Below are 14,726 nucleotides of genomic sequence, written 5' to 3' on the forward strand. Positions count from 1 at the left end.
AGGAACCGTGCGGAAAATAACTTAGTGGTGACCCGACAAACCCTTAGTGAGGTGCTGGTGAAAGCGCGAGAGGAATGGCGAGATTCCGAGGAGTTTTTTAAGGCCGCAGCCTTGTTCAGCGTGGATATTGAGATAGATACTTTCGTCGAGTGTCGGCGGCGCGTTCGCGAGGTTGACTCTTCCTTCTCTCTTGAGAAGTTGGTGCATGAGGCCGAGGAAGCCGTTCCGGAGGATCTTTTGCCGGAACCAGTGGATACCACGAGACTTCTTGTTTTGCTTCTTTTCATGCTGGGTCTGTAATAACTCTTTGAACTCTATTTTATTTTTATTTTTTAAATATTTATATATACAATGCGCCGGGGGCCATTTGAGCTTTTCGGTATTTTTCTTCGCGGCGGGTTATTGAATTCTAATTTGGTTGGCGAGAATACTTCTAGTGCGCCCTTGTAGGGCGTCTTGTTCATGGAAGGACCATCTTCCCCTCGAGTGATCAGCTCGGAGTTAATGGGTCCCGCCTGCCCTTTTAAAAAGGGGAGATCTTTTTTTTCATGGGGAGCGTTTTAGGGTATTTTCGGGGGGATCAGCCTAGATGTTACCTCTGTCCCACTCCCTGTCTTTTTCCGGCCCTTCATTCATCATAGGCCGGAAAGTGGAGATGCACACGGTTCAGGTAGAAACGCTATTCCATTAATTTGTAAAGGGAAAAACATGACTTTGCTTCTGAAAATAACAAAAAGAAAACAAACAACATTCGTCATAACTTAAAAGAAAACACGGACCTTACCCCTTCCTTTTTACTGGTAAAATTCTCGAAGGTTATCTATGCTCCAACTTCGAGGGACTGGGGTCCCGTCGAGGTGCTCTTGCTGGTAGGCCCCAGGGTGGAGCGCTCGAACGACCTTGTAGGGTCCTTCCCATTTTGGTGCGAGTTTCCCGGTGTTCCGGGGGTCGGATACCTCCGCCCGCCGTAGTACTAGGTCTTCGGGCTTTACCGTGCGCTTTTTTACTCGGGCGTTGTAGTATCGCGCCACCCTTTGCTGGTAGGAGGCGGTTCAGAGGAAGGCCTGCCTCTTTTTTCGAGTACGAGATCGAGAGCGTTCCGGAGGAGCTCAGAATTTCCTTGTTCGTCGTAGTTCTCCGTGCGGAAACTGGAGAGGCCGATTTCCAACAGAATGACCGCCTCGGCCCCGAAGGTCAGACTAAAGGGGGACTCCCCCGTTGCGACCCGTGGCATCGTTCGGTAGGCCCAGAGGACGCTAGGGAGTGCTTCTACCCAGCTCCTTCCAGCTTCTCCCAATCGCTTCTTGAGGCTTTGGAGCAAGATTCTGTTAGTTACCTCCACTTGTCCGTTGGCCTGCGGGTGTGCTACGGAGGCGAAACGGTGTTCGATGCTCAGATTACCGCAGAATCTGCCGAATTCAGCACTTACGAACTGGGGTCCGTTGTCTGTTATGAGTATTCTTGGAATGCCGAAACGGCAGACCACGTCATGATAAAAAACTTCTCTGTTGCTTTTGAATTTGGCCTTGCCACGGCTTTAACTTTGACCCACTTGGTGAAGTAGTCTTGTGGACCCCGATCCGAGAGAGGCGGCGGGGGACGCGCCCCCACACGCTAACAGTCTCACGATCATCCACGTGAATGGAGAGCTCTACCAAGGAACTCTCGAAAGAAGTGCCCTTCACAGCATGAGTGGCGATATAAAGGGGAATACCTCTCCATTCGGGGACTAGCCCAGATTCGAGGCGTACTTTAAACAAAGAAGAGTCGCCATCCAGGGAAGTAGGCCCTGGATCCCATACTATGCTCTGTTGCAACGGATAACCAGAGATATAAAAGAAGGTTCGTGCCTGGTTACGAATTCGGAAGGTCCAAAGAGCACCTCGTCCGCCCAAGTGCAAGCACCTGGTCTCTTATGCCATTTACTTATTGATTTTGAAGAGTTTTGGGCGAAAGTCATGTGAAATGGGAACGAATATCTCCGAGAAGACGTCTATCTAATCATGCATGTCTCGGAGATGAAAATAATAAGCACACATAAGATAAATGAAATAAGTGTCACTTGAGAATAACTAGGTTATGAATGTCATACCTAATTGGTGTCTGAGTTCTGGTGTGCAAACACATGCATGCTACAGTTAAAGGTATAGGATCTGTACATGAAAATAAGAAAACACAGCAAAACACACAACACAATTCAATTCTATACATGACTGGACAAGATGAATCCTACAACTTTAATGCGACTTGACTCGGACCAAGATGGCCGTCCATCTCAGCTGCTCTACGTATCCCGGCCTCGGGAAGAATCGGAGTCAACGTAGTTCGATGCCCTATTCCAAACTACTATGCCTAACCATCTAGAACCGCTATCCTAGACTCAATCCACTAGACTTGACTGATTTTTAAAACTTTTTGTACGATTGCTTAAGTTCAGGTGAATTGTAATTTTCAGGACTCTCTATATGCCCTAACTAATGCAAGTTGATTAGCCTTAAGCTAATGCAGGTGGGCCCTACATCCTATGTGTAACTAGGCTGTGCATCCTAAGGAAAACCATGGGCTGACTATATGCTTCCTAGTCTAGCCATCGGTTCGACTAAATGTCTAACCGATCGACTCGAGGCCTCCTAACTCTAGGGACACTCACACGACAGGACATACAAAATCAATACAAATCAGGACAGCCTCCTAACTCTAAAACGCCCCAAATATCTAGGACAGACTCCTAACTCTAGGGGAAGATTTTTTTGAAAAGGTTTTGAAGAAGATTTGTATTTTTTGGAAGGTTTGAAATATTTATTTTTAAAGGTTTGGCTGGACCTGGGATAAAGATCCCGAGCTGCACTACGTACCCTGTGGCAAGGGATCAAGCCAACGTAGTCCGGATTAGATTTTCCTAACCACTCCTAATGACTCAAGACTTTTGAGATTTTTGATTTTTTAGATGTTTTTGTTATTTTTGACACAAGAGGACAAAATCCTATCATCATAAGGGGAGGACAGACTCCTGATATCCCGCAAAGGTTGGACAGCATCCTATGCTTTGCGGGGGAAAAGAACAGAATCACAGCTCTGCAAGGGTTGGACAACATCCTATACCTTGCAAGAGACTGGATAAAATCATATGACTTGACGAGAGGTTGGAAAGAATCCTAACCCCTACGATGATAGGATAGACTCCTGAAAGAAGGACTGACTCTCTAGCTAAGGACAGACTCTTATGCTAATGGAAAAGAATTTTCAGCTAAGGATGGACTACTATGCTAATGACTCTGAGAATGACTCTAATGAGACATGACATGTCTCCTAAAACAAAAGGAAAAGTAGGGCAAATGAGACAAAGCCTGTCTCCGAAGGATTTGAATTTTCTTACATGAGACATAGCCTGTCTTCTCAAAAAGGGGGGTGGCGTTTCTACACGAGACATAGCTTGTCTCCTAAAAGGGTTTGATCTTTCTGTTGAGACATAGCTTGTCTCCCTAAAGGGTTTGATTTTGTGAGACTTGGATAGTCTCCTATGAGAGGTTTGATTTTTCTGAGACACAGCTTGTCTCCTAAAAGAGGGCTCTAGATGACTCTTTCATCGCCCTTTGCAATGATAGAGGGAAACCTAATGCCTAGGGTATACACATACAAAAAACTGGTCAAGTCTTTTGAAAAGAAGAGGGCAGTGCTTACTTGGACTGAGCAAGTCCCCTAAGGATGGGCTTGAGCTAGTGCCTTCATCGCCCTTTCGTAATGAGAAAGGGCAAGTGATCAAAGGGCGTCTAGAAAGCCAAGAAACTTCTATCTGAAGACGGAGAAAGAAAACAGGGGGTACTACCATGACAAGGTATGTCCCTTTACATATGGGCTTGGGCTAGCGCCTTCATCGCCCTGATGTCTAAGCTGTCGATATCAAAATGGTGAGGGCTTATCAGCCGACAATCTTTTCAACAATGCAATATTTTGCTATGACCCTCTATCATCACCAAGCACATCTGAACTTATTGAGTGACTTATCTAACTCTTCAGGAACCATGTCCTTATCATGACAAAATATAGCAAACAATAATTGGAGATCAAACAAATTGGCTCACATCACCTTATGACCCAACAAAGTAAATTTACATTGTTCGGTAGTTGATTAGCAGTTGAAGACGAGTTTCAAAGGAAATAGGAGTAAGGCTATGGTTAAGGTAGAAGTTGATAGTTAAAAAGGTAGTCACTCAGTCACCCTGAATTTGTAAACAAGATTAAAAGGGCCAAGAGATGCAAGACATTGGGCTGAAGCTTACGAACTTCAAGATATCAATAGGATGGGAATCCAATAAAGCCATTGGATGCCACAAGCAACATCAAATTATAAGTTCAATCAAATGACAAAAAATGAGCTCCTGATTGAGTCAGCATCCTCACAAAATAAGATTGAATAGCTACTATTTGAAAATGAGTCAGCTTAGAAGATTCTTGATTAGCTCAAACAATATCTAAGACACTATGCAGTGTGATTACCTAAAATTCCTAACGACCCTGTTTCAATGACCATATCAACATCGCAAACACAATTATCAATTTGAACCAAAATTATTCTAAAATTACACAGAATATACGGGCCTGATAACAATAACTCATGTAAAACTACCAATTTTAAAAGGAAATCATCATATTTAAATAGTAAAAGCTTCAATCAAAGGCTATATAACAAAATCAGAAAAAGAAATAACTAATCTGTGAACTTTCAAGTAAAATTTTTGACCTAATGAATCAAATTGGTGAAATGATGAAGAACAAGAGAAAAAATTATTTACACTTACAGAAGTGAAGATGACCGAAGTTGCAGAAATCATCGGAATTTGCAGAAATTGCCGGAACTTGCGATTCTGATTGATTTCTTGCTCAACTAGCAGAGCTTCTCAATCTAAGCTTCAATGAAAAAATCAAAACTCGAGCTCCATCTTTCTAATTCTGAGCTGATCTTTCCTCTCCTCTCCTTCACCTTTTTACTCTTCTCTCATCTTCCCAAATCACATTGACTTGCAAGATCGGAACCACAAGAGCAGCTCCAAGAATCCTCGCAATGACTACAGCATCAACGATCTGATTTCTTTGCTGACTCAATCCTCCACAAACCACAACCATCAGATACTTAGTCCTCTCCCTCGCCACCAAATCACTAAATCTCTTATAATCTTTACTAAATTCTAGACACGGCCGATAACCTAATCCGTTCGGTTGCTTCCAAAACTCAATCTCGTTCAGATCTCCTTCAATCTTTGAATTTCTCAGATCTAACAATAGAACAGAGCTTCTGATCCAAGCTATTTGGCCTTCGTGAGTCGTGCACAGATAAGGAGAGAATGGGAGTATAAGATCGAGATTTAAGGTGATTTTTGTTATTTCTATAAAAGTGAAGATGAAGAGGAAGAAGAACCAGAACTTAGGGTTTTTGGTACTCGTGAAGAATTTGTTCTTGCTTTTGGAAGATTTTTTAGGAGAGATGAGGAGATTTTGTAGTGAACAAAGTAACATGAGGGAAATAGCTAGCTGAAACCTGGTTGGAGCTTGATCGAAGAGGATAGCTGGATTTCATGGAGATCAGCCGGATTCCGTCGAGTATCACAGAGAAGATGAAGAACTAGGGTTAGATTTAGGGTTTAAGAAGTTGGATTTAGGGTTATAGGATGTAGATCCAAGGTTATGGTGAATGTAGAAGTGAAGAAGATGAAGATAGTTGGGAAAATGAGGAACGAAATAGGGTTTGGGTTTTGAGCTCTTTTCTCCTCTCTCTCGCTTTCTCTCTGGATTTTTTTTACGAAAAATGAAACCCCTGACCTACAGAAATGGATTTTTTTTTTATAGAATAAAGAAAAGAGGGATATTGGCACTCCATTGATGGGTGCACAAAAAAATGATAAAGCGCGCCCGCAAATTTTGTCCCATTTGGCCTAGGTTCGGCCCCATCCAGGATAATCCACCCCCCTTTTGCGAACTTGCACCACGACATTGCTTGACTCGTTCGCTAGGCAAACGGGCTCGGATTTCGACGAAATTTCGCAGGGTCCTTGGCGGGACCCAAAGCTAGCCTAGGGTGAAGTTTGGGACCTTAGACCCTTGATTTGTTGGGGTTTTGCATAAAATTGGAAGGATTAGGGCACAGTCAAAATGGGGTGTCTACAAGTCTATTGCGACGTACAACATCGTGTGCCCCCCGGGGCTTTTGGGAACGGCCCGAGCAGGTCCATGGCCCACATGGCGAAAGGCAGGGGTCATGCCATCGCGGTGTATGGAGTGGCCGGTTGACGGGGGGTGGTGGCGAACCTCTGGCACGGGCTGCATTTTTTGACGAACTCGTTGGCGTCCCTGAGGATCGTAGGCCAAAAGTAGCCGTGCCTTACGATCTTCTGGGCTAGGATCCTGCCGCCTCCGTGGTCTCCGCAGATTCCCTCGTGTACCTCTTGTAGTGCGTATTCTGACTCGGAAGGTACCAGGCATCGGAGGTACGGCCATGTGTACGATTGTTTGTACAGCTTGGGCCCGTGGAGCACGTAGTGGGCGGCCTTTGTGGTTAGGCATCGGGCTTCCAGCTTATCTTCGGGCAGGATCCTGTCTTGTAGATACTGCATGATGGGGTCCATCCAGTTCGGTCCTGGTGGAATTTCCAAGACTTGTACTTCATCGATGCTGGGGTGGAACAGTATCTCTGTGAGCACGGTACCGAAGTCGTGGGTTTCTTCAGAGGCCATTTTCGACAGAGCATCCGCTCGATTGTTCATGTCTCGCGGTACCTGGAGAATCTCAACGTCCCCCATTCTCTGCAGCTTTTCTTTTAACTTCTGGAGGTATCTCTTCATTCTGAGGCCCCTGGCCTCGTATGCCCCGTTTACTTGTTTGACAATCAGCTGGGAATCGCTATAGACTTTTAACTTTCCTGCGCCGAGCTCCGCGGCTAGGCTTAGCCCTGCCAATAAGGCCTTGTATTCAGCCTCGTTGTTGGAAGCTGTGAAATCTAGCCGGAGGGCGTATTCTACTGTGAATCCGTCGGGGCCGTGGAGGACCACTCCCGCCCCGCGCCCCATTTTACCTGCTGAGCCATCAACGTGCAGGGTCCAGTGAATCTCACCGCTCTGTTCCGTCGAGTCGGGCCCCATGTCTTCGCAAGCCGTTTGCTCGGTGGGGCCCCTGGTCTTCTCCCTTATTGCCTGTTCCGTGGCAGGGGCTGTGGATTCTACTATAAAATCGGCAAGGGCCTGGGATTTAATGGCCGGCCTCGGTCGGACCTGTATGTCGAACTCTCCCAACTCGACGACCAAGCTTACCATCCTGCCCGAGGTCTCCAGTTTTTGGAGGATCCTCCTGAGAGGCTGGTCAGTCAAAAGTATATGGGATAGGCCTGGAAGTAGGGGCGGAGTTTCCGGGCGGCGCTGAAAACTGCGAGGGCGAATTTCTCTATGTTCAAGTACCGGATCTCCGCACCGTGGAGGGTCTTGCTTACATAGTACACCGGGTGTTCCTTCTTGTCGCTCTGTTTGGCCAATACCGCACTTACCGCCGTAGGGCTGATGGCCAGATACAAAATAGTTCTTCCCCAGTGTGGACCCCGATCCGAGAGAGAGGTGAGGGAACGAGCCCCCAGCGGCCTCTTGGATCATCCACACGTGAAGGAGAGCTCTACCAAGGAACTCTTGAAACAAAAAATAAAACTCAGAGTCGCCATCCATGGTATACGGCCATGGATCCCTAAAAAAATATGCTCTGTATACCACGGATAACCAGAAATGAATGGGTTCGTGCCTGATTACGAATGGAGAAGGTCCGAAGAGCGCCTCCAATTCGTCCGAGTGCAAGCACTTGGTCTCTTATGCCATTTATTATTAGATCCAAAGAATTTTGGGTAAAATCATGTGAAATGGGAACAATCCTCAGGAGTCGTCTACCTAAGCATGCATTTCCTGAGAAATAGAAATAATAAGCATACAAAAGATAAATGAAAGAAGTGTGCCACCTAAACATAGCTAGATTATGAGTGACATGCCTAACCGGTGTCTATGTTCTGGTGGACATACACATGCAAGCTACAGCTAAAGGTATAGGATGTACAGGAAAGGAAATCTAAAATTAACAGTTAATCATGAACAGTAAATGAAATAAAGAATAAATAAAATGTCAGGCAAATACCAGAATAATGAAATAAAAAAAAAACTACGACGTGCACATAGCGCCTACCTACAATGGGGCGAATACATAGCGCCTAATATAAAAACCTAACACATCCCATCTACAAAGCAGTAAATGACAGATAGAAAATGCAGTAATAAAAACCTATGGCGTGCACATAGCGCCTATCTACAATGTGGCGAATACATAGCGCCTAATATAAAATCCTAACACATCCCATCTAGAAAGCAGTAAATGACAGATAGAAAATGCAGTAATAAAAACCTATGGCGTGCACATAGCGCCTATCTACAATGTGGCGAATACATAGCGCCTAATATAAAATCCTAATACATCCCATCTAGAAAGCAGTAAATGACAGATAGGAAATGCAGTAATACCGTAAAGTGTCACAACTAAAAAGATAAACCTGCACAGTGAGCAAACGTCAGTAGATGATAGTAAAAAGATAATAATCAATAATCTAATAACGATAGAGAATTACAGCTAAGCACGTAAGAGCTACAACTAAGCAACTAGGTAAACAAGGAAATGAACACAAACTATCATGATCCTATGTAAGAATTGATATACAAACACAAGCCCTAAGTGCTAACAACAGACCCTATGACTCTAATGTTTAAGCCTGAGTCCTTAGATGATCTGATGTTCATCCAAAGAAGCCTACGTATCCCCGCCTCCACGAGAATCAAGGCAACGTAGTTCTTCGCACTTATTCTAAACTATGATGCCTAAGACACCTAGCCCTCTATCTTAGACTCGATCTAAAAGACCGGACTAGTTCTTAAAGCTTCTTGTGTGATTATTTAAATTCTAATGGATTTTAGATTTTAGGACACCCTATATGCCCTAACTAAATGCAGGTTAGCCCTAAGCTAATGCAGGTGGTTCCTACAACCTATATGTAACTAGGCTGTGTTTCCTAAGGAAAATAATGGGATTACTAACGTATCCAAGACCTAGTCATCAGTCGGCAATGTGAATCGCCAACTGACCGGACGGAGGCACTCCTATAACTCTAGGACAGACTCCTAACTCTAAAACAAGCACACAGCAAACAAACAATCAAACACACTATAAAAAAGAAACTCCTAACTCTAAAACTCTTTATTTAAGAGAAACTCCTAACTCTAGAGGAAGATCTTTTGAAAATAAGATTTTAAAGATTTTTGAAGAAGGTTTAAAACATTATTTACAAAAAGTTTGGCTGGACTTGGGATATGAATCCCAAGCTGCACTACGTACCCTATGAAAAGGGATCAAGCCAACGTAGTTCGGAACAGATTTCCTAACTACTCCTAATGACTCAAGATTTTTGAGATTTTTGGTTTTTTAGATGTTTTTGTTGTTTTTAAGTATTTTTGACTCAAGGGGGACAAATCTTATCATCATAAGGGGAGGACAGACTCCTGACATCCCGCAAAGGTTGGACAGCATCCTATGCTTTGCGGGGGAAAGAACAGAAACACAGCTCTGCAAGGGTTGGACAGCATCCTATACCTTGCAAGAGTGGATAAAAACATGATACGATGAGAGGTAGAATAGAATCCTAACCCCTATGATGATAGAATTTGATTCCTGAACAAGAGGATTGACTCTCTAGACTAAGGACGGATTCCTGTGCTAGTGGACTAATCAAACTAAGATAAAGCTCAACAAGTAATAAGGAAAGACCTTGTGCATATTTGGCAAAGGTAAAACATCCAGCCGGGCCGGACAGCTACCTAGCCCTAGGGTGCAACAAATGTGCAACCCAATACCCATAAGGGTAAGGGGTATGATGCCAAGCCGAGTAGGATGTTCTCCCAAAACCAAATGATGCACAAAGAGGAGGATGCTAATAGAATGAAACTGGGCAAGTCTCTTAGACATATAGGTAGGATAGAGAAAAATGCTAACAAGGAAAAAGAGACCTTGTGCATATTTGGTTTAGGTAAAACACCCAGCCGGGCCGGACAACTACCTAGCCCTAGGGTGCAACAAATGTGCAACCCAATACCCATAGGGTAAGGGGTATGATGCCAAGCCGAGCAAGGTGTTCTTCCAAAAACCAAAAGACGCACAAAGATGAGGTTTAGGAAGAAAAATGAGATTGGATGAGACTCCTAAACAAAAAGATGAGCTCCAAGAGAGGTGCTAACGAGACATGGCATGTCTCCTAAGGATAGACTCACTAATGAGACAAAACTTGTCTCTAAAGGATACAACTTTCTCTGTCTGAGACATAGCATGTCTCCCTAAATTGAGGCTCTAAATGACAAAGTTTAAGGGTATCTCAAAAGACGGGGCACGTCTTAAAAACAAACGAGGGAAGGGCTACTCGGACTAAGAGAGTCCCCTAAGGATGAGCTTAGGCTAGCGCCTTCATCGCCCTGGCGATGAATGGAAAGATCTAATGACTTGAGGCTATCTTTAAAAAGACAAAAGGAAGAGGGATACTACACGGACCAAGCAGGTCTCCCTAAAAGATGGGCTTGGGCTAGCGCCTTCATCGCCCTACAAGAAAAGGGGATTCTAATATCTAAAGAAAATTAACAGCAATCTATAAGACTGTGTTAGTCTATCAAAGAGAGAAGAAAAAGCTGCCAGATAATTGTAAATTTCACTCTATTTTTATAAAAATAAATCAAGTGCTAAGCAAAGAAGAATTCTCAATAAAACAATACACGATCTAAAGCAATTATAAAATGATAAACAACATTAATTAGTCCAGACCAGCCGCTGGATAGCCTAATAAAATAAAATAAAACAATATCAAACACTTCTATGCCCAACCACAAACACCACCCCAATATGGGGATGAAATTAGATGATGCTAAAGTAATCATCTGATATCATATACACATGATAATATTTCTATATCCCGCCTTGAGATCAGACAGTACTCATGTCGATAATATCGAATAGAGTAGTCATCTGATCTCCTTCTTCCTATTAAACAATTTATTTAAATAAAAATGAATGAGTATAATAAACTTTGAGATAATCTCACCTGAACAGTCCATTTATTACCGTCTTCGAACCCTAACTCAAAGCTTAGTATGAAAGAGAAGTATTAAATTTCCAACAGATTATAGAAACACATTAAATGTTATTTTCAAATTGTACAAATTTTAATACATAACAGGGCATCAACTTGTGCAGATTCAAATGTAAAAACTGTGAGAATGAAATATAAGCAGATTTGTGCCAACAGTGGGGCCGAAATGTGAACTTATTTGTACCAAGCAAATGGGTTAAAATATGGACTTATTTGTGCACAACAGGGGACAACAAGGTGTGAATAGATTATGTGCATCACAGGCGGGAATACTCACCACTATATTACAACGATAGATTTATGTGCAATACTTAAGACAGATTTATGCAACACAAAGACCGACACAGTGATGAATTATCTTATTGTGCTGCCCTGCTATACATCCCAAAGCTTAACATTTTCTATTCAAAACTATAACAGTACAAATAAGAGAAAAGTGACTATAATACAAACACGAATGAGCGTGATCGCTTAACAAAAGAAACATAAAAATTTGAACAATCAGAGACAAGAGCTGTAAACTTCTAACTATAAGAAAATACTACTAAACAATAGTAAGTGCAATTTTTGCGAAATCTATGTGATTTTAATAGAAAAATCTCAAATGATAGTGAAACTTATAACTGCTCATTCATAATTTCCATGAAGAACAGAGCAAATGTTTCATCTCAATTGAAATAAATCAGATGAAAACTATAGTAATGAAGAAAAAAGGAATACGAAAATTACCTCAACTTGTAAATGATCACAAGCAAACCTCACTCTTCAGAGATCTCTCTCGATCACTTTCTCTGTGCCGTAGCTTGATTCATAACAGATTCCGGCCGACTTGTCGGAGAAGATGAATCCCTCTCTCACTCCGATTTTCAATTTTTCCTTGCAAATCTTCTTGTTTCTCTCAGAATTTCGAAAAATCATTGTCAGGTTTCATAGGCTGTCGATGTCATAGTAGACAATCGGATTCCGGCAAGTTGTCGCCGGAGAAGACGAAATTGAGTGCTTGAATCTGTCGATCTTGCCGGAGCTGACAAGACGAAGATCAGAGGGATCGGCTCGCCAGTGAGATGAGAAATTGATCGGAAATGAAGCCAAATCAGAACCCTTTCTTTTTTTTAGGTCAGATCCGGAGGGAGTGATGATGGAGGAGGTAAATGACAACAACTGAAGGAAGAACACAATCGGAGCTCCGGCGGATTGGCCGGAGAAGAACTTGAAAATGGCTAGATCTAAGATTTTTGGAAGCTCAAAATGAGGAAAATCAAGGTTCTAATGAAGATGATCTTGATGTTTTTTTTAAGTAGAAAAATGAAGGAGAGGATCTCAATAAAGTAAAACTAGGATTTGATCCGCCAAATTCCGACGAGCATCGTCGGAGAAGATGAGAAGCCGGTGGAAATCCCCTTCTTTTCTCTCCCTCTCTCTATCTCTGATACTCTCAATTTCTCAGATCTGTGACAAAGAACAAGGAAAAAAGTTCAAAATCAAGGGTTTCAACAGGATCTTTGAAGTAAAATTTGGAGGTAAAGGAGATCGGATCCGAGCCGTGGTAGCAGAGGTGGCTGGATCTAAAGAAAAATGGAGGAACGGCCGGAGCTCCGGCGAGCTCCGATGATATGGCCGGAGAAGATGACCCAAGGAAAATGGGTTAGGGTTTAGATTTAGGTTTTTCTTCTCTCTCGCTTTCTCTCTGGATTTGTTGAAACGAAAAAAAATGAGAGTCCCCTTTGTTTATAACGAAAAACAGGTTTTATATAAGAAAAAGCTAAATTCGCACCCCCTCTATTACCTTGGACAGCCCCATCTAGGATAATCCACCCCCCTTTTGCCGGTTTATACTAAGGCATTCCCTCGGCTCGTTTACCAGGCAAATGCGCTCGGATTTCGACGAAAATTTACAGGAACCTAGCTGGGACCTTGACCTAGCTAAGGGTGGAGTTTGGGATCCTAGCTGATTGATTTGGTTGGATTTTTGCTCAAACACGGGAGGCTCAAGGTACGGTCAAAATGGGGTGTCTGCACCCAGGCTCGGGTTTGGCTAGTACGGGCGGTGTTTGGAGGTACTGTTTCAAGGCGTCGAAGGCTTCTTGACAGGCCGGGGTCCATTCGAATTCTCGTATGTTTTTCAGCTGCTTAAAGAAGGGCTGACATTTCTCTGCTGATTTGGGCATGAAACAGCCGAGGGCGGTGATTCGTCCCGCGAGTCGCTGTACCTCTGCCGCTGTTGCCGGGGGTTCCATGTCCAGGATGGCCTGGATTTTTTCGGGGTTGGCTTCGATGCCTCTCTGGCTAACCATGAACCCTAAAAACTTCCCAGAAGTCACCCCAAAGGCACACTTTATGGGGTTCAGCTTCATCTGGGCTCGCCGCAAGGTGTCAAAGGTCTCTTGAAGGTCGGAGATGTGTTTGGAGGCTTCCAAGCTTTTTACCAGCATGTCATCAACATACACCTCCACGTTCCTTCCGATCTGCTCTCGGAATAGCTTGTTCACGAGCCGCTGGTATGTGGCCCCCGCGTTTTTCAACCCGAAGGGCATTATGGTATAGCAGTAAACGCCTTGATCGGTGATGAATGCGGTTTTCGGGATGTCTGGTTCGTGCATCTTTACCTGATTGTAACCGGAGAAGGCATCTAGGAAGGTGAGGAGCTTGTGCCCGGATGTGGCGTCGATGAGCTGGTCTATACGCGGGAGGGGGTAAGGGTCTTTTGGGCATGCTCAGTTTAGGTCTATAAAGTCTATACAGGCCCGCCAGTCCCCACTGGCTTTCTTGACCATGACCACATTTGACAGCCACTCGGGGTACCGGATTTCTTTGATGAATCCGACTTGTAACAGTTTCTCCACTTCGGCTTTTATGTGAGTCTGGCGCTCTACTGCGAAGTTCCTCTTTTTCTGTCGGACAGGTTTGAGGGTCGGATTCACGTTTAACCTGTGAACGGCCAATTCGTTGGGTATCCCGGGCATGTCTTGTGCGGACCATGCGAACACGTCTTTGTTGGCTCTAAGGAAACTGATCATTTGGTCTCGTAAGGCGCCTTCTAGCAAGGAACTAATCCAGACTTGCTTTTCTGGTTGATCTTCGGCTATAGGGATGGAGTCTAGCTCCTCGGCGGGTTCCCCTCTGATCGTGCGGGCCGCTCCCGGGGGTCTTCGCTCCCGATCGTAAAGTTTTCGGCCGGGGCATTGCTTCCTTTCAAGCTTGCCGCGTAGCACTGGCGTGCTATCATCTGCTGCCCCCGGACTTCTCCTATCCCGGTCTGAGTTGGGAACTTCATTTTGAGGTGGGGGGTGGAGACTACCGCTCCCAAGTCTCTCAGAGCGGGGCATCCTATGATGGCGCTGTAGGTGAACGGTATGTCTACGACCATGAAGGTGGTCAAGATGGTCTTTTGGAGGGGGTACGTTCCAAAGGTTACGGGTAAGTCGATTTTGCCCTTGACCCGCACCGATGCTCTGTAGAACCCGTAGATGGAGTACTCAGCGGGTCCTAGTCTCCCCTCACCCAGTTTCATTTCTTCAAAGGTTTC

General features: G+C 44.1%; 1 protein-coding gene across 1 annotated transcript; it reads right to left on the reverse strand.

Annotated features, from left to right (window-relative positions):
- Window positions 1-4,977: 4,977 nt before the first annotated feature.
- LOC143850287 (uncharacterized) lies at window positions 4,978-13,800 on the reverse strand. Its single transcript, XM_077359544.1, has 3 exons — window positions 13,627-13,800; window positions 6,438-7,541; window positions 4,978-5,256 (listed from the first exon to the last, which is right to left on the reverse strand). The coding sequence occupies exons 1-3, from the start codon at window positions 13,798-13,800 to the stop codon at window positions 4,978-4,980; spliced, it is 1,557 nt and encodes a 518-aa protein (XP_077215659.1).
- Between the last annotated feature and the right edge of the window lie 926 nt (window positions 13,801-14,726).

Source organism: Tasmannia lanceolata, unplaced genomic scaffold (genome assembly GCF_043159265.1).
Source record: "Tasmannia lanceolata isolate RefF3 unplaced genomic scaffold, GAP_Taslan_0.1 ptg000018l, whole genome shotgun sequence".
Lineage (NCBI taxonomy): Eukaryota > Viridiplantae > Streptophyta > Magnoliopsida > Canellales > Winteraceae > Tasmannia > Tasmannia lanceolata.

Bases quoted from the DNA above. Each gene is read 5' to 3' on its own strand.
- LOC143850287 (XM_077359544.1), bottom strand. From the start codon at position 13,800: ATGCACGAACCAGACATCCCGAAAACCGCATTCATCACCGATCAAGGC. The intron at 7,542-13,626 runs GTAAAAAGCTTG...TCTGGCCATCAG, and splicing joins TGTATGTTGATGACATGCTG to CCCTACGGCGGTAAGTGCGG. The intron at 5,257-6,437 runs GTACACGAGGGA...AGAAATTCAAAG, and splicing joins CAGAATACGCACTACAAGAG to ATTGAAGGAGATCTGAACGA.